The sequence below is a fragment of the Cajanus cajan genome, chromosome 10, assembly GCF_000230855.2.
Source record: "Cajanus cajan strain Asha chromosome 10, NIPB_CcT2T_4, whole genome shotgun sequence".
NCBI lineage: Eukaryota > Viridiplantae > Streptophyta > Magnoliopsida > Fabales > Fabaceae > Cajanus > Cajanus cajan.
In genome coordinates, this window is record NC_138526.1 from 49,037,954 (window position 1) to 49,058,144 (window position 20,191).

General features: G+C 28.7%; 2 protein-coding genes across 2 annotated transcripts; both read right to left on the reverse strand.

Annotated features, from left to right (window-relative positions):
* Window positions 1–443: 443 nt before the first annotated feature.
* On the reverse strand, window positions 444–2,191 carry LOC109805959 (uncharacterized). The gene has a single exon (XM_020368264.3). It carries the CDS (start codon window positions 1,697–1,699, stop codon window positions 593–595), a length of 1,107 nt encoding a protein of 368 aa, XP_020223853.2. The 5' UTR covers window positions 1,700–2,191; the 3' UTR covers window positions 444–592.
* A 5,590-nt stretch (window positions 2,192–7,781) lies between these two features.
* On the reverse strand, window positions 7,782–12,298 carry FRS4 (FAR1-related sequence 4). The gene is made up of 4 exons (XM_020368432.3): window positions 12,079–12,298; window positions 9,205–11,422; window positions 9,062–9,109; window positions 7,782–8,110 (listed from the first exon to the last, which is right to left on the reverse strand). Exons 2-4 carry the CDS (start codon window positions 11,257–11,259, stop codon window positions 7,973–7,975), a joined length of 2,241 nt encoding a protein of 746 aa, XP_020224021.2. The 5' UTR covers window positions 11,260–11,422; window positions 12,079–12,298; the 3' UTR covers window positions 7,782–7,972.
* Between the last annotated feature and the right edge of the window lie 7,893 nt (window positions 12,299–20,191).

Consider the following 20,191-nt stretch of genomic DNA (forward strand, 5'->3'; position numbering starts at 1 on the left):
TTTCATTTTCATCTGATTTCTTTATTCAATTATTTTTTTCCTACACATTATCCAAATAATGGAACAGCCTCCTTGCATAATTTCATTCCATTTGGTTCCATTTTACCTTTTACTTTAATTCTAATCTTAGCCGTAAATGTTAATTTAATAAAACTTAATTAATAGTCTTGACTTCAACTTCTGAAAAGTAATAAATATTCAGAGAAAGAAGAGATTTTAGTCGGTTCCAACTGAATTGTTTTCCGTGAAATGTACAAGCGATGAAAATTAAAAAAAAAAAAAAATGATTGGTCGATGTATAGTTGTATACATTGAATGAGTAGTAATCGAGTCGAGTCGAGTCGGGGAGGAAATGATTGCAACGAAAAGGAAGAAGAGAAGGAATGACGTAAAATTTGGAGCGATACCGAGTGGTTTCATGCAAATTAAAAAAGACGTGGACGTGAAGGGAACTTGCATTTTATTTGGCAATCACCACACCAACACCATGAGACATGAGTGATGGCAACACACAAACAGACGAGTCTAATGTAATTATCCTATGGGCTATGGCAAATTACAAATATATATGTGTTTCCATTGTACATTGGAACTAGCAAGGTTTGAGTGGTTTCCCGCAGAGACAGTCGTTGTAAACAAAGGAGGAGGCTTCAAGATGATCAAAGGGAGATCCAAGGGGAATCTTCCCACACAAATGGTTGTGACTCAAATCCAAGTGTCCAATATAGGAAGCAGAGGAAATGGACTTGGGTATGGGCCCTTTCAGCTTATTATACGACAAGTCCAGAACCGTGAAATAAGACCTAACCCCAAACGAGTTCGGAATATTCCCCTCCAACGCGTTACGGCTCAAGTTCAAGTCACTTATTCCCGAGCTAAAAAGGCTCACCGGAATGGGCCCAGAGAGTTTGTTAAAGTCCAAATTCAGCGTCGATAGCACCGCCATCTTACCCAAGGCCTCCGGAATGGGCCCAGAGATTTGGTTACGAGACAGATCCAGATCCGCCAGCCGGTAAATCTCCGAAATGGAGGCCGGGATGGGCCCACTAAGCCGGTTGCCGCTCAGCAAGGCCCGGCTTAGCATCCGAAGCCTGCCGAAGCTTCTCGGAATGGGCCCTGAGATGAGGTTGTTGCGGAGGTCCAGGTGCATCAGGCTCGTCAGGTTCGCCACCGAGGCGGGAATCGTGCCGGAGATGCCGTTGTCGGCCACGTTCAGCACCGTCAGCCGGTGGAGCCGCCCTATGTCCGCGGGGAGGTTGCCTGAGAGGCGGTTTCCGATGAGGTCGACGATGCGGAGGAACGGCAGCGCTGTGATGCAGCGCGGGATCTCGCCGGTGATTCCCTTCCAGTCGGCGATGGTGAGGCTGGAGAGGCGCGCCAGGCGGCAGATCGCCGGCGATATGTAGCCGGTCATGTAGCCGGTGCGGCGCGCGCGCTGGAAGATCGGCTCCTCCGACTCGCCGCGGAGGTTGATGTCGGCGACGCGGCGGCTCTCCTGGTCGCAGCTCACGCCGTACCACTTCCGGCAGCAGTCGGCGCCGGTCCACGAGTCGAAGATTCCGAGGTAGGGCTCGTGGAGAGCCGCCTTGAACGCCAGCAGCGCCGCCCTGTCCGACGGCGGACACGCCTCCACGCCGGAGCTCAGGGCCAGCAATACCAACGCCGCCGCCACCACTGTTATTGACCTAACGCCGTACATTGCGAAATCACGTTCTCGGAATATTTATATTTATTTGCACTATATTACCATATATATATATACACTCTGTTGTGGAGTGAAAACACTAACAGTAACAGTGTCTCTCTTGTGTTGTGTGTGTGAGTGAAGTTAATGAAGCGGTGAATCAAGTGTTGTTGCATGGGAGTTTGGGATTCTCGTGAGAATGTTATTTATAGGGTTGATTCGAGTTTTGTGACGAGTTTGCCCCTCACATTGTCGTAGCTGTGGAAGTGATCTTCTTGGACTATGACATGATCTGGTTAATATTTTTCTTTTTCTTTTTTGTTTTTTAAATGAAGAAAATATGAGGAACAAGTGAACATGGGACAAGTTTGTGGGTGGAAGGAAATGGTGTGACAGGTGGAGATTAGTGTTGAAGCATGCACATGGTGGAGAAAGCTCCAGAAACTAACATTATGAGACTGCTGCTACATAGGTTTGCTTCTCTATTAATTCTCATCATTCACAATTGTATTGGGACCTTCTCTCTTCTCACTCATTATTTCTCATTCGTGTCAATAACAAAAGCTAGCGTGTAAATGAATCACATCACTAGAATTTCATTCTTTTAGTTTGTGGGATGAACATTACTAAAAGTGTTATTAATATTTTCAATAAGATGTTATATCGTAATTAATTAGGACATTAACACGTAGTGGACACAATCTAATAATTCATAATTTATGGTTTGTAAGGCATATGGGGTTAGGACGGTGTCACGTTGGATGTATGGACAATAGTACAATGCAGAGTGACCCCCGAGCTAGAGGTACCGAAATCTTTGTCCCCTGCCTTATTCTGGGAAGGAGGTTTAATTCCATAATTAATGCACTTTCATTAAACCTAATTTAATTTAATTTAATTTCCCTAACAAAATAATTGCTGTCGGTATCAGAATCTGTTTACGCCAACTAATTAAATGGAGGATCATCCTAGTTAATGAGTCCACTTGCCTTTTTGTGGTCACACTCTGAAAAATGACCCACTTGCATGCTTGAAGATATTGTGCATATGGATCACTATTGCTGCTCGATAAGGACAATCCCATCATATCTTTTCTTATATTTTTCCCTCACTTCAAATAACAATAATAATAATAACTATTATTATTATTATTATTATTTTAATGATAATAAATTAGTAATATACTAATATATATGTACAACTCTGCTTTCTACATATATGTGTTTGTTTTTTTTAAAGCGTAAAATATTGTTGTTGTACATGTGCAAGTTTTCAATTATTGTAGTTCTCTCAAGGAAGAATCCGACCAGCCAGAGAAGGCAAGTAATGTTGAGAAAACCTTATCCACGAGAACAATGAATTGCATTAAAAAAATAAACAAGTTATCTTGATTTTGTTTGTTTCCACTAGGATTTCACACAAAACCTGACAGTTAGGTGGCATGCAAACCTTTTATTCCTAATTTATTTTGGTATAAAGAAATAGATCACAGAAGGTACAGGAGGCTCTCAAGTTTGAATTTAGATTGACTAAGGGAGTTACAACCCATGATTGTGGCATTTGTTAAGGTAAGATGCTTGTGGAAAAGCATGTGTGGGCATGTGCAAAATGATCTTCACACAGGTAATTGGTCATAGATTCCGGTGACTCAAACACTTTGTCTTGTCCAAATATATATATTACCATATCAAACATATATATTTTATTCTTTTTTCTTTCTTATTTTTTGTGACAATATAATTCAATTTACATCCATATAAAGATATTGTTTAATTTAAAAATAAATATTGTTGTGCATGACACATATTTAAAATTTTTATATACAATCAACTGATTAAACTAATTTATGAAAGCTTTTTCTGTACATCTGTAAAAGTGTTTTTTTTTTTATGTTTAAGGGAGAGTACAAATGTTTTCCCCTTATAAAAAAATAAAATAAAAATAATTTGAATTCCTACGAAAAGGATCACTACTAAGTTTTAATCTTTTAGCAACATTTTCTTGTTTATATTTATTAAAATATTATTAAATATTAAATAAATAAGTTATTTTGTAACACTTTTTTAAAAAATATTATTATAGATAAAGTAATATTTTTATTTTAATATTATTCTTTTTAATTTTTTTCAAAATTAAAGTCCTATATCAAGTAAAAAAAATTTACATAGATTATTTTGCAACATCTTTTTGAAAAATGTTATTATAATTGCTTCTAAAATCAAAATTTCATATCAAGTAAAAAAGTATATTTCTTTTATCTTTAATTATTATCTATAATTAAAATCTCACATCGAATAGATTAATGACTCATAAAGAGTATATATAACCATGTAGTTATATTTAAGATAAATGAAATTTGATATTTTATATATAATTAGTGGTAACTAATTAAGAATGTCTTCTCTTAAAAAATAACTAAGAATTCTTATGAGTTTAAGAGGCATAAAAATATAATAATTAATAGTAATATATCTAAATTAAAATTTATTATTTTATAAATTAACAAAATATTAGCAACATCATTAAAATGTTACAAAAATACTACTTTGCTAACATTTAAAAAATGTTGCCTAATTATATAAAAATGTTATTAAAAGTCTTTAGTAACATAGACTATATACAACATTTGAAAATGTTGCTAAAAACTATTTGTGTTGCAGTGAATATACATCTAGAAGCTTTATTCGTCAACAAAGTCAAATACAAAAATAAAGGGTATAAAAAATTAATTTTACAACTAATAGAGACATAGATTATGTTTAGCCAGAAAATCAGCAGGCTGGTTAAATTATCTAGCACCGGGGGTGGCTTTGGCATCCTCCCCTCCCCCAAAAAATTTATACTCACATAAATATTTATATATAGAAGATCATTATAAACCAATAACTATATATTTTTTATAGAATATTATATATATATATATATATATATATATATAATATTTTAGAAATAACTATATATTTTTTATCCCCTTTTTCGTTTTTTTCTTCTTTTCTTTCATATTATCTCTTATCTCTGTTTTAGAACATTTATAACAACATCCTTATTTTTTTTATAAGTAAAATAAGGAAACCAAAGAAAAAGCAAAGAAAGAAACTAAGGCCTAGGTACAAGATATTCGCTACATATAGACGACATGATGCAATTTTTTTAAAATAATTAAGGAGTTTAAATTTAATGTTTAAGAAGTGTAAGTGTCGTATTTTTTAAATTAAGGAGAGCTAGTTAAGGATAAAAAAAATATATTTTTTTACTTAATTAATTTTAAAAACTTTAAGGAATGACAAATGTAATTTACTCTTTTCCACGATATTTTAAGACCTCTCCATATTTTCCTAAAAAACTAAAAATAAATATTATTTCATTATGGTATCTTTCTTTTTTATATACTTTTTTTTTTTAAATATTAGAGAATGTGTTGTTCTTGTATTTTAATTTAACTACACTGTTATTATAAAAGCTTTTGTACCATCATCCAATTATATAGATTGTTGTGTATGTTATATGATCGTTGATTTCTATAATCAGTAGTATATATAAAATCATTGGTTTTTACTACGAATATTTTTTAGTATTAGTCATTATAACTCCTACAAATAAAAAATAATAAATCTATTAGCCTATTTTCGAAATATGGGACAGGAAAATGGAGACACATATTTTTAACGCCCTAAAATGTATGAGACTAATTTGTCACAGCTAAAAAAGTTAACTTAAAATTACGAAAACTAAAATTCCACACAACAAAATTGAAAGAATAAAAATACACGTGTCAAATTTTAAATTATCATAAACAGCCTAATAATATGCAAACTATGCATGCATGGGTTAAATCCAACTCAACCAGGAACCCAAAACCTCTATTTATATTGTTTAAACCCAAAATCCCGTCTCTACTGAAAAAATAAATGAAAGGCCCACTATCTCTTCATTGATTTTAGTATCACTTCTTTTACATGGTAAAAACAAAGACATACGCACACAATCCATAATGCATATTCTTTTTTTTTTTTTTTTTTTCCCACAAACTAGCGCAGGTAAGGTAAGAACATTTTCCCCTACTAAACTGGGTCTAACTCAAACTTGATTTTCTTGAATCAACATCCTATGAAGCTATTATTTCAATAAGTCCCAATTATAGAAAATTCAAATGCAAGAACAAGCACGTACCATTATTAAGGCACCAATTAAAATATCAAATATAGGGGGACAGTAAAAAAGAAATTTATAAGTTTAATTTTGGTACATTATTATAAATATTATTACACAATCAACTAATTAAAAATCATTATAATTATAATTTTTAAATTATTTTTTTTATAAAAATTGTAATCTTATTTTTACCATAATATATAATTAGATTGGATAACAATGTAATTACAAATATATTATAATTCAAATTCAATTATATTCTATTAAATTAATTAATGTTACTTAACTCAATATATTGTTCTGCTACTATATTATCGTATTTTTTTTATCAGACTAATTTTGAAATAAAAATTTGATTCTATTTTTATATCTACTTTGAGCATCTACAACGTTGTATCTGGCTTATTTTTAAGCTATGTTACTCAGTTCAAAGTAATTTAAAATTATGTTCTATTACACAAAACCAACTAATTGTATCCATTGTAGGATTACTGTATGTATTGATATCTAAGTTTATTACACAAAAGCAACTAATTAAAAATTTATATTCGAATATATAAATTATATTTTAAATTTATGATTAATAATTTATATCATAACGATAAATAAATAATAATAATACTCACACCTTACTTTGAGGATAATAGTTGTACGGATGTTTTGACTCGAATGAGATTTAGTAATGATAGGTTAGTTATTTTACAAAAGTATCCTTTAATTCTTTAATTTGTTACTAATCGAATCTCTGGACTCTGGAAACCGTGTTTTAGAGAGACTAATTTTTGTTATTTTCTTATTTTTATTTCTCATTCTAATACAAAATAATAATAATAATAATAATAATAATACTGACCCATATAAATATGGTTGGTTTCAAACCTGAAACTTATTAATTCAACTCTATCCAATTGGTTTGTCAAATCAAACCAAATTAATTCAGTTCTTTTGAACTATTTTTTTCTTTTAGCTCGGCCCACCAAACCATTAATTAAATCATTTTAACGACTTTAATTATCAGCCTTATGAAAGAAATTAAACACAAGGACAACTTCTAAATTCAGATAAATAGGTTAATAATTTCATTAACGCAATACAATATCAGCGTAAATTTAATTATATTAACAAGTTATCCAAATTAATATGTGAGATTGATCGTATTAAACGTGTCATTCAACTAGGACCATTACGCGTTTGATCCTCATTTCCTGCGAACAAGTTACGTGAACTAAAATTCAGTTTACATTAATTAATTATAATAAGGTTTGCTTGATGAGCATCCAACATGCATGAGATAAATAATGCGGATGAAATTTAAAGGTTTTGAGTTTTATAGGCCTACGTTTGCTTAATTGGGAGAGAAAATCTAAAGTATTCCAAAGTAAATGATTTGTTGAGGATTTTGAGTGTTCAACGAACATCGTGCAGGATTAGTTTATTTGGTTACCAAAAGAGGTGAGGAAGCTTCAAACTGTGCTGAAATGAGCATGTTTCCTTTACGATTCTTTAATTTATGAGTTTAATATTGCATTAAGTAATACATTAAAACCACATTAATGCATTAAATTAAATATAAGTATTGAACTATTGATCTGTGTGATCTTTTAATATTACAAAAGCATCACTTGATTTCAAAAAAAAATTATTAAACTTAGTTATTTTAATTCTTAACATTATCAAACAATTATTTTAATCCCTTAAATTAAAAAAAAAAAGACTAAAATGGCCAATATTTATAATTAAAGGGCCAAAATAATATTTTTAGAATTTTAAGAATTAAATGATCAATGTTTGCATTTCAAAGATTAATTTGATATATTACTCTTTTTATTACAAGTAATTCAGCAACAGTGAACCAAGTACATTTTTTTAATTTAATTTTTATGATAAAATTGGACTAAGAACAACTAACAAAAAAAAAGACAGTAAGAGATACTTACATCGATCATTGAAGATGAACCTGTTTTTGGAATATAATGATAGTCAAGTTAGCACAACTCTCAAATTTGATTGCCACCTGGCCTCTCTGCTACACAAATACCATTAAATGAAAGGCACAGTGCCTTCTAGAAGTCACATTTCTTATGTACAGCTCTATACATGGTCTCCACATCGTTTTGAAAGTAAATTTTTATCGAGCTAACGAGGAAGACGATTCTCGTGCAAATGTGTTGAAGGTGCAGTATGAAATGATGACGAAACATTATGGAATAGAGTGGGTACCACACTGTGAAACTGCATTGGCATGACGTTGTGTGATCTCAGATCAGTTGCCTCCTGTAACATGCAAACAAACACACAAAATTTAAAACCATATCATACCCATGCTTTCACTAATACTTCAATTAAATGACAATTTATAAAATGCTCTCATCAAGAATAAAGATTTCGAACGTTTGCTGGCATTTGCTTAATATAAAATGAATCTGCAAATGCACAATCAGGTCCTTCTACACAAGATATGTAAAAGTAATAATCTGTATAATTTATTATCTAATGGGTCAAAAATATAATTCAGCTTGCTCTTCTTTCCGCTTCTGAACCCAAAATATCAAGGTGCATTTGTCATTGCTTATTTATCAGATCAAGCTCTGATAATCTCACAGGTGAAAACTAACAGTTGGATATTGAGTCTCCTAATAACATAACATACTAGCATGAACAACTGTTCAATCAATCAAGCCTTCACTACAGCGTTATTCTCCATCAAATGCTGTATTGCATAGTTAAAATCTCGAACAATCAAAATCAGCAAAACAGCATACAACAGACTCGCAGGTTTCACGCTAATGTCTCCCTAGTGAGTGATGTGTAAATCTAGCATAAAAAAAGAACACTATAGTTGCCGCAGTACTGCAGACATCCCTCCCTTTCCCCTATATTTGCTTTTGGTTGGTGTTTTCTCTAGGCTTCTATCCTGTGCTCGGCAAATGAGCGTTTCAAGATGATGTTGTGTACTTATTCAATATGCAAAGGGATTTGCTGCCCTACAACTACATCCCCAGCACCCTGGTCTTTTTTCTTTTTTAATTTATTTTTTTCATGGCTTGAGGATACCATATCCTGTTCTGTGCATATACCAAAATAAAAGTAGTCAAAAGTTCAGTCTCAGAAAACAAGTCTTTCATTAAATTGATGAATTAGCAGAATTTACTCATGAAAATTGGAACAAAATATAACTAGACTTATGAGTTATGACCACAATAATAAGTGTTGGGAATAGCATACCATTTCTTGAAAATCATCTTTGCCGCTCACTGCTTCGACCTGAGATACCTATAAAGAGAACAAACTCAGACACATGTATAAAGTAAAAAAATTATTAAAAAAAAATACAGGGAGGTCAATCATTAATCACCAAAATAACTTACCTTTCCCTTATTTCCTTCACTGTTTTCAACACTTCCTAGACTCCTACCAGCTACACCACTCCTCACAGCTTTCTTTCCCGTATTCATTTTTGGATCAGGTGCCTTATTGTTAGACGCAATAATAGATTGATATTCTTCTTCAACATTACAAACAACATTGGTACCTGAGGCATCAGGTCTCATACCATTCTCAACAGAGTTGTTCAAATTTGCACATTGCTTTAGCGCTTCACTAATGGCACCTAAAGCAATATAGTAACTTTCTTGTGACAAAGAACCTTCTTCACCTAATATTATGGCCCGTCTACATAAATCATTAAATCGCCGCACCTTTGTTTGAACCTCTTCCAATTTTTCACCAATAGGATGCCTGCTCAAAGCAGCATTTGTCCATCTTTGCAATATATACTTTGGTGGAATACTGAAAACACCAGACATTTGTAGAACAACAATAGCATGTCTACAGAGATAACCTTTATATTCAAACAAGTGACATGAACAACATATATCTGAGCTTGTTGTGTTCCATTCTACTGTATAGTTTTGATTATTTTCAAAGTCTTTCACAGTATAAGTAGTTGTCACACCATCATTTTCTTTCTTGAGATGGCAAGCAGCTGCACCCAAAACCTCAACCTGGAACTTTCTAAAAATTTCATGTGTGTAGACTGACAACAGTTGTTTTTCAAAAGGGGAAGGAGACTTCAATTCAGGTGTTTCATGCCAAGCATCAAAATTTGCTTTGGCTTCCTCTTCATGGCTGTCTTCAAGAATCACTTTATACCGTTCTATAAATTCTCTCAAAGAAGTATCAACTTGGATATAGCTGTCAAACATATAATTTAAACTTTCTTGGCGTGAACTAGTAGACAAGCCAGCAAAAGAAATATTTTTCATAAAAGTTGGCACCCAATAGGTACGGTCATTGTATAAGGATCGAACCCACTCAACATCTCTAAGGTCAAACTTATCAACCAACTTCCACCATCTCTTTTCAAATTGCTCATCTGTCCATGATTTATATATACATTTGTTAAATTTTTCCATAAAGCTATCATGCCATGCGCCTAAAAATTCTAGTTGTTTTGGTATCTTTTCCAAAATTTGCCACAAACAAAAACAATGACGTGTTCCTGGAAGAAAAGTAGCAACAGCTGCTTTAATAGCCTCATTTTGGTCAGTGAGAATCACTTGTGGAGCTCGTTCTCCCATTGCTATTAACCATGTTTGCAGTAACCAGGCAAATGTATATATTGTCTCGTCAGCAATCAATGCACAACCAAGCAATGTCGGTTGAATATGATGGTTTACTCCAATGAAAAGTACCAATGGTATTTTATATTTGCTAGAAAAATATGTTGTGTCAAAAGAAATAACATCAGAAAAGTAAGCAAAATCTTCCAAGCCTTTAGCATCAACCCAGAACACATTTCTCAGTCGATGCTCTTCATTCAAATCAACGGCATAGAAGAATTTTGGATTCTCTTCCTGCATGTGCATGAAGAGTTCAAGAAGCAATTGGGCATGCCCTGCTTCTAAAACCAAACTTCGTCCTTTATCTTGTTGATGTTTCACAAAGATCTCTAAGCAATCAACATTCTGATATGCGGTAAATAATTTAGAAACTGCATTTGAGTTTTTCCGCCTTCGCATACGAACATCATTACTTAGTGGATCAGAACTCCTGTGACTCCTAAAAAAATGAGCTTGAGCAGGTAACAGCTCATGATTATGCTCCTTCACAAAGCTATAGACATACCATTTACCATCCTGCCTTCTCTTCACATGCATGCTTGCTTTACAACCAATTTTTGGAGAAGGGCGTGGATTAATTGCATCATCAGATTGCTGCTTATTACCATATCTTATACATGAAAATTTCGCATCAATAAATTCTTTTGATGCCCTAGACCGCCGACTGCTCAACTTAGCAGTCCCAAACCCTGCAGACTTAGCATAGTCTTTGTAAAAAGAATATGCAGCTTCATGAGATTCAAATTCCATATCATTATGAGGCTCCAAAATTGTGCTACCCGCAACAGCAGAAGAATCCATAACTACTGCAGCAACATTCAGATTTCAGATCCAGTTCACTTCCCAAACAATTGTTTCACATGTCCAAAAGTACCACACATATGGAAGAGGTAAAGGTTTGTCGCAATAATCTGGCGAAGGTGGTACCTAAATGGAAGGGCAATACTTCATTGAGAGATTGTGCCTGCCAAGAGTAAAAAAAATGATCTATTGAATATAATTTATACAAAATTTTGTAAAGAAATCAAGGACCCGAGAATTCAATAAAACAGTCAAACAAACAGTACCAAAAATCTAAGCATTTCCAAACAGCTATCCAACTATATATTTACGCATAATCCCCTTTCACCAGTCCACTTTAGAAGTATCTTTTTATGATACTACAAAAGAAATAGAAGAGCTATCCACTTTTCCACCCACTCTACGTTTCAAATATAATGTTCCTTATTTTAAATAAGCGGAATGACTCTCGTGCAATTCACTTTAATATTCATGATTAAGTAGCCTTCTGCATTGTAGATGTTAAAGGTGACACTGAACATACTCATATTCTAAATTGGAACTGCGTACTCAATAAAATTTATTTATCTGAAGTCAGAACATGAATCCTTACCTAGTGTAGAGCATTTTATTTTTCACGTAACACTATTAGCCAGTAGTAGATAGGAACCTAAAACGAACCATAGCTTAAGCAGAACTTAAATTAAATCATTTAACATTATAGAAAACGAAGAGATTTATCCACGATTTAAAACCGGCCTACACAGATAGGAAGAACAAAAAAAGCAAAATGAAGACAAAAAAAAAAAGTGCAAAGATTAAGCAAAATTCAGAGGTAACCTCGCTCCGACTCGAATCCTTTGGCTTCGATGCGAGAAACCTGCTTCCATAGGCGCGCGATCAAAGCCCTAACGAACAAGGTATTTGAGTAACCTATTATCTTTATCTTCTGTTCTGGAATTGGGTTGGGAAAGTAAATTAGGGTTTATGTGTGGATGATTATAGTGTACTACTATACATACAGGAAGTGGGTAGAAACGCAATAGAGAAAAATTTGGGCAAGATATGATATTAATAAACCTCTACTTATCGCTCTGTTTAACCTCTACTACATCTACATGACCCTCGGCTATTAGGATTTTTTTAGTTACCATTTTAATTCTTATAATTTTATAAAATTTACTTTTTTTAAATTTTATAATTAAAAATATTTTATTTTATTTTATTTTTATAATTAAATTTTTTTTTTACTTTTTATATATACTATTTTTTTTTATTTTAATTTCTATAATTTTATTTATTATAGCAATAGACACAATAACTAAAAGAGAATAAATATTATATATACAAAAGACTAAAATGAAACGTTTTTATGAAATTAAAATGATTAAAAGGGTAATTAATTTTTTTCTTCGATTACGATATTGATATTTATGTTTTAAGTAGGAATTATTTATGTTTATATTTATGTTTTAAGTAAGAATTATTTATGTTTTTATTGTGCAGCAATTTAAGTTTCATTTGTATATGAGTCACTTTTTTTTCCCTTTCTTGTCTTCATGTCAAATAGATGAAAGATTTTTTTTTAAAAAAATGTAATCACTCCATTGTTTTTCATTTTCCTATCTTCCACATCCTAAATGGTGTGTAAACGTACTGCGTACAATGGTAAATTTTTTAGGGAAAATGGTAATAAGATTTTTTACGCTCCAAAGTTTCATACTGTAGGTAAAATGTACATTCAACACTAAGAGAACTTTATTTGTGTCCTCTTAGGAGCAAGTGGAACTCTTACTATATGTTTTACAATGCATACTAAATTTTAGTTTAATTAACAAATGAAACTACACTACAAAACCACAAAAAGATATATTTAATTATATTTTATAATTTGATCAATGTTTTCCCCTATAAATGATACAATCAAGTTTTTTTAATAAAAGTAGTAAAATTCTAAGTGCTATAACTTGAATATGGGAGTAGTAAAAAGAGTTTTGTGAAATGGTGCATGGAAGTAGATTCTTCTTAATGATTTTCTTTCTCATGCTTGTATTAAAATAATCAATGTTTTTAAACAACTTTTACATTACAACATGAAATATTCTTTGTTGGGGTCACTTGAGTGATTTTTTTTTTTCTTTGGCTCTTGCCTATGGTATCCTACACCGTAGAGTTTAAATTTATAGAAAAGTTAACTACAAATGATAAATTCAATAACATGTATCAAACAAATGAATTTTCTTAAATATAACTTCCATAAAACATCGAGAGTTATAAAGAGAATGAAAAATAATAAATGTGGGTAAAATATAATTGTCAGTCAATAGAAAAAAATAATATTGAACTTATTTCTCACTTTATCTACCTCAACTTCTCCAACAATTAAGATGACTCTAATAACAATTAATAAATACAATTTGGTGGTAAAATTAATTAACACAAAAAAAATATAGAACATCTGTAAAAATTATATTAAAGTTTTTGAAATCACAAGAACGTATAAGTCGACCTTTGAGCATGTCGAGTTGGAGGACAATTGTTTTTTATTGTGACCTAAGGTCAATTCATATAATCAAACAATTCAACTAACCTAAATTGTGTAAGGTGACCCAAATAATATTCAAGAACAAGATTTTTAACATAAGATATTGAACACCCAAATATAACTCAATATAAAATAAAAAAGTATTCTTCTAATACACCAAAAACATGGAAAACATCACTCTTGAAAGGTCTTCAGCCTTGTATCAAGCAACTAAAAAACATCTACGAATACAATTTATATTCATTAACTTGAATGTCGAATGTCTTTTATAACTATTCACTCGTTCTTCACAATATTTTGATTTTGCTAGTTTGTTATCCTTTTAAAAGATATCATAGATATGTCCACCCAAAAATTATATATCACTGAAATGTTTATCATGAGTGAACCACATTTGTAAAACTCTTGAAGAAAAAAAATTGAAATAAATTTTTAGATTAAGCTATAATTTTATAAAAATCAAACCAACCTTAAAAAAAAATTTGTCTATATCAAGAAGTTAAGACATACTTAAACCTTACATTTAAAATTTTTGACTAAACTAATATTTCCTGTAAATTCGAGCCCAATTTAACCAACTTTCACCCGTCCAAAACGTTTAATTAAGGAACATGTGTTAGGTTTGGTTTCATAAATGTAAATGTTGACAACGTTGCGGGTTGAGAGAATTAAATGACGATATTAGAATTTGTTATCCCGTGAGGCAAAAGGTACATGATTTCTCGATTGAAAACAAATTATAGGTAAAAAGATTCAACCGCGTTTGCCTTGCCGACGAAGAAGACTTTCCAATATTGGGTTCTTTATTTTTAATTTTAAAATATAAATTGGCTGGACAATCCAAGAGAAAGAGGCCAAAAGCTTTGCACGTGAATTACATGGGAAAATTGAAAACAAGATATATTTGTCTGTCATTATCATATGTCTGTGATAATTATTTTTTATTAAATTAATAAGTGCACAAGAATTTTTTTTAAAAAACCATACTCTTTTTTGTTATAATTACCAAAGTTAAATTCATTATAGTTACTCAACTTTTTTTTTTTAAGTAAAATTGGAATAAAAAATTTATATTTCGTTAAAAACCTAAAACTTCACTTACTGTAATTTTTTTTATTATCACAAACTTACTTATTTTGAAATGGATAGAGTAAATGGATAATTTTTAAAAAATATTACAAAAATTATATATTTAAGTTTTTTAATTAAAATATATTATATTGTAATTACAAAAATTATTTATTACACTAAAAAAATTAACTCCTTGACCTATGTACTTAATGTATAAAGTTAATAAACCATGTATAAATTGGTTAAAGAAATTTTTATATGTTAAATGTCTAATGATTTTGGAAAGTGATAAATTTTTATGATTTTAAAAACAATTAAACTCAAAAGAATCAAAATAAGAAAGAAAAAAATGATATCAATTATCGGGACAAATTTTAAACATCTAAAAGTATTTTTTTTATTTAGAAAATTAACTTATTACACTGTAGGCTGATCAAATAATTTTTTTTAATAAAAACTTGCACTTTTTCAGTCAAAAATAATAAAAAAAATTACACTTTTCTTGTTTAAATAAATTCTAAGGATCTATTTTAACAAACTAAAAAACTAATAATAAAAATGTAATATTTATTATTCTTTGACAAAAATAACTTAATATATATCTTATTGTTCCTTATCAAAATTACAAAGAATGCTAACAACATTCATCTTTTTATTGATTCAAATTTATTAAAAAAACACAAATTTGAGAGGTCACACATTTTATTTAATAATTTGTTCTTCTGATTTAAAATTAAAATTCATCAAAAAAATATGATTTTAAACTTTAATTAATAATATAATGTTAGAAAGTTTGCTACAAAAGAAAACGTTGGTTCAAAAAAATAAATAAAATAGTATTTCTCATAAGATTGTATTCTTACTTTAACAAATTATCAAATTTAATTAAAATAACATTAACTAACATTATATAAATTTGAGTGCAATTAAACTCGGAAGTAAAAGTTCACATTAAAATCTTAAATAAAAAGAACGATTAAAAAGAAATATCATATTAAAAATAACTGATGAAATTTTTAATACAAATTAATCAATAATAAAGTTGATAAGTATTATATACTAATAAAATGATAAAAATAAAATAAAATAACATTAACACTTTTACATTTTGTTTTTACTTATCATTTCACTTAATTTGAACACAAAAACAAAATTTTAATAGTAGTTTACATGATGTAAACAATAGTAGATTTGTTAAATAAGATATATTATCTGAAATTCAGATGAAAAGGTGCTTTAGTCTGGTTTTGAATCAAGAGATTTTGTCTTTTGGCAAAAGTACAGTGTGAGGTGTGAACAAATACCTAGCTAGGATATGATTATCTACTAGTTTAGTTAATGGTGTAAATCACAATCTTACACTCTAATTGGCCACAAACATTTTTATAATCTTCACTTGGTTGGCCGCAACTTTTGCACCCAAGATGTCCAAAACGCAAGTTTAGTGTGCAAGTTGCTACCATGGCAAGAGTCAATTTTTAAGGCTCCATTTTAATTATCATTTTAGAGAATTTAACTGTCCTTTTAATTGTCATTTTAAAGAATTTAAAGGTATAAAAAAATAACAACACTTAAAAAAATATATATATATAAATAACTTTGAAAGACAAACTGTATACATAGTCTATGTTCAAAAAACTGGCGTGAACTAAATAACTTCTACTTTATTTTAATTTTTAAAGCTCTTTTATAATTTTTATGTTAAAAATTATTTTTAATTCACAAAAAAATTGACCAAACATAATCTAAATCGAATGATTCTCTAGAGAAACTTAATTTAAGGCAATAATTTCAACAGAGTTTGAAGGCATGTTCGTTTTGATTTGAAGTTCACAATTTCACTTTTTGAAACCATTAAATATATAGTTATGTCATATGTGAGCTACATACAGAAGCATTATGATATTTTTGCAACATAATTGATGCTTAAGTAGGTCACATGTATAAATATAATAATAATAATTATTATTATAAAGATTTGCTGAAATAGTTACATTAGCTGACTGAAATAAAATAATAAATAAATAAAAAAGAACAGCTGTATGCATGTATACCCCAATAAACCAGGAACCGTTTTTGTCTTTTTGTATTGTTTATTTATGTAAACACGATTGATTTGGGACCACAAAAAATATTTATTAATAATTTATTAAAATGCTAAAATTTAATATAGAAACAAAGAAATCTATGGTCTTTAATATATGTTTAATATTAAAAGCATGGTCATATATAAAAATGTAAAAAAAAATATAATATTTTCATTTAGTTAATAATTAAATATTTATTATAATATTTTTTATATTATTTAGGTAATTAGTTTAGACAAACATACACGTATCCGTCCAATACTATACAATATTATAAAATAGGATATGAATTATGAAGTAGATGTATCGGAAAAAATGATTAGGAAATTGGTGGAGTTAGCGCATTGTGCGGAATCAAACGTGTAGTCATAATTCACATGCCCGTAGCCTAATTAAGTTTGAAGGATCAACTTTAATTTATATTATTGTTACCGGATTTTATATGCCTATTTATATGCCTATGCTTAAAAAGAAAAGTTTAATTTATATACGGTGTTAAAAAAATTTCATTGTATGTTTTTCAACAAGTTATTGGTTATTGTTTTTCCACTTATGTATTTAATTATATACTTGAAAATTCGTGCTAATAAAAAACTAACACATTCTAAATCATACACTTATAAAGATAATTGAAGAGTACCTTGTCACGAACGCAGTAGATGCATCCAACTCAAATTAGAATAAAGAAGAAATAGAAAAGCTAAATTAATTTAAATCATCAATGATTTTTATATTCTTTTACACTTGACTATTCTTCTTATAATTTTTTTTTCTTATCTTATCTATCTAATTGTTTATAATACAAAGGTTTAGTAGTTATCATTTCAAATTTTTAGAAATTATATATTCTTTCATATTAACATTTTTACTTATATAATATATTTTTTTTATAACTTGCTACACTTTTTTTTACTATATAGAAATTAATAATTTTTAACTCAAAATGAATGTCTTATATTCGTTATTGAATTTATTAAAAATTATTTATGTCATAATTATTATGTTTTGATTTAATTTTATTAGTTGTTTTATAGGCTTTTGAAATAATAATAATATATAATAGAACTTATATACTTAATTCATGTTTAAAGAAAATAACTTGAAATGTTCCTCTCCAATGTTCATTCGCGTTCAAAGATGATCATATTTTATTTTTTAGTTATTATATTCTGAATACATAGTCATTGTTTTATCAATTTATATTTTTCTTTTTTCAATTCTCTTTTTTTTTTCATTTATATTTGTAAATATTTATTTTCTTCTTCTCTTTCATATATCACTCATATATAATATTTTTAATATTTTTTTATGTCTCTATCAATACAACATTTTAATCATTATTTTTTTCTTTTTTTCTCCTTTTTTATTTCTTATTTTATTTTTTTCTCCTCACATCATTTGTATTTTGTATATTTCTTTTCCTTTTGATAGTTAAATATATAATTTTATTATTTTGAATTTTTTAAAAAAATTAAGTTTAAATCAAATAATATGTCATGTATATAGTCAATACCAATTATATTATTTGATCTTACAATTAATATTGAGTAATCAATAATTTAAATTATTTTTAATTAATGGTTATATATGATAATGATGATATTGACTTGTAATTAAGAGACTAAATTTATTAAATTATCTATCATAAAAAATAGTAGTATCTAATATTATTAATTTATCTTTAAAAAAATTTATTAATTTTCAATAGGAGATTAACAAACTTTTGACCAATACTAAAAAAATTAGTTTTACATGTAAAAAACTTATACACAATATTAAATGTTTAAAATTATACACATGTGATGATAATATATATATTTTTTATTTTGGTAAAATGTATAGGATACACACCCTAATAACATTATAATAACTGTTAAAAAAATGAAACACACAATAGTACAATTTTAAAATGTAATATGTAAAATAAAGTATTTAAAAAGTATTAATAAAATTGCATTACAATTAATTTGTATATGTTTTTATTAAAAGACAATAATCTCTATATTCATTTTTATTTTTCTTGAAATTATTCATATATATATATATATATATATATATTTATTTATTTATTTATTTTTATTTATATATGTATATATAACTATATATATATATCTATATATATATATATATATATATATATATATATATATACAAACTTAAAAATAATTTAAAGTCAATCATATAATATACAAAATGATGGAGAAAAAAGATACTTAAAAAAATAATATAAAAGTGATTTAATTTTTCTCATTTTATAATATATATATATATATATATATATATATACATTTTTTTAAAAAAAATTATCATGATAGAGAAATTAAATATAAAGATCATAAAATTTATTAAGATTACGTTATTTAAAGAAATCACATCTAAAATTAATAAATCAATTAATAAAATAATATATTCTAACATATTTTAAAATATCAGTAATTTAAATAATTATTTATTTACTTGCACATTGTGTGGGTTGATATATAATTTTTACATCAAATCTACCACATTTCTTGTTTTCTTTTTCATTTTTTTTTTATCTTTTTCCTCATTCAAAAGTATGAACATCTAATGGATGGGTAGAGCTATCTTATTCAATTAAAAAATTTCTAAGGATAAAATTATTTATTTCTTAAAACAAAAAGGTTTAGCACACAATATTAAAAGTTTATTTTATAATTTTTTAATAATAAAAGTTACAATAATGTTATGCATACTACTTTAATTTTTAATCACTGCAGTGACACAAATAATTAAAAAATAATAATTTATAGCTTAATGTCTCATGCTTGATGACCCTAGTATGCTTACCTCTAATACTCTACATTTCTTTTCAACCATTTTTTAATTGTTTTTTTATCTTAAGTAAACATTTAATTTGTTTCAAGGTTTTTAATATTGAATATCATAGCTTTCTTGAAAATGGTAGAATCAAGTAGTTATAAGTGAGGTAACTAGGTTTACTCTTAACATGTTGTGGTTATTGAATTGATGAATTGGTGGAAATGCACAACTGTATTTCAACAATAAAGATAGGAAATCGTACGGTGTATGTTATTGTAAATAAGATAAATGGTCAAAAACTTATTTAGGGGTCTTTTAGAGAATTCTGATATGTTACAAAGCATGCATGACTAGTGTGGTAGAAATAAGAGATGTGAAACCTCTATGACTGAGCAATGTCTCGTAAATACGATCAATACTTTTCCATGTATCACATATTTGGATGAATGACTATTAGACAGCATGACAT

What these genes read in the sequence shown, in the direction of transcription:
- LOC109805959 (XM_020368264.3), bottom strand. Translation starts at nt 1,699, where the DNA reads ATGTACGGCGTTAGGTCAATAACAGTGGTGGCGGCGGCGTTGGTATTG.
- FRS4 (XM_020368432.3), bottom strand. Translation starts at nt 11,259, where the DNA reads ATGGATTCTTCTGCTGTTGCGGGTAGCACAATTTTGGAGCCTCATAAT. An exon ending in GTGAAGGAAATAAGGGAAAG is followed by an intron (nt 9,110 to 9,204) that starts GTAAGTTATTTT and finishes TTCTCTTTATAG; the next exon opens with GTATCTCAGGTCGAAGCAGT. An exon ending in AAGATGATTTTCAAGAAATG is followed by an intron (nt 8,111 to 9,061) that starts GTATGCTATTCC and finishes TGCATGTTACAG; the next exon opens with GAGGCAACTGATCTGAGATC.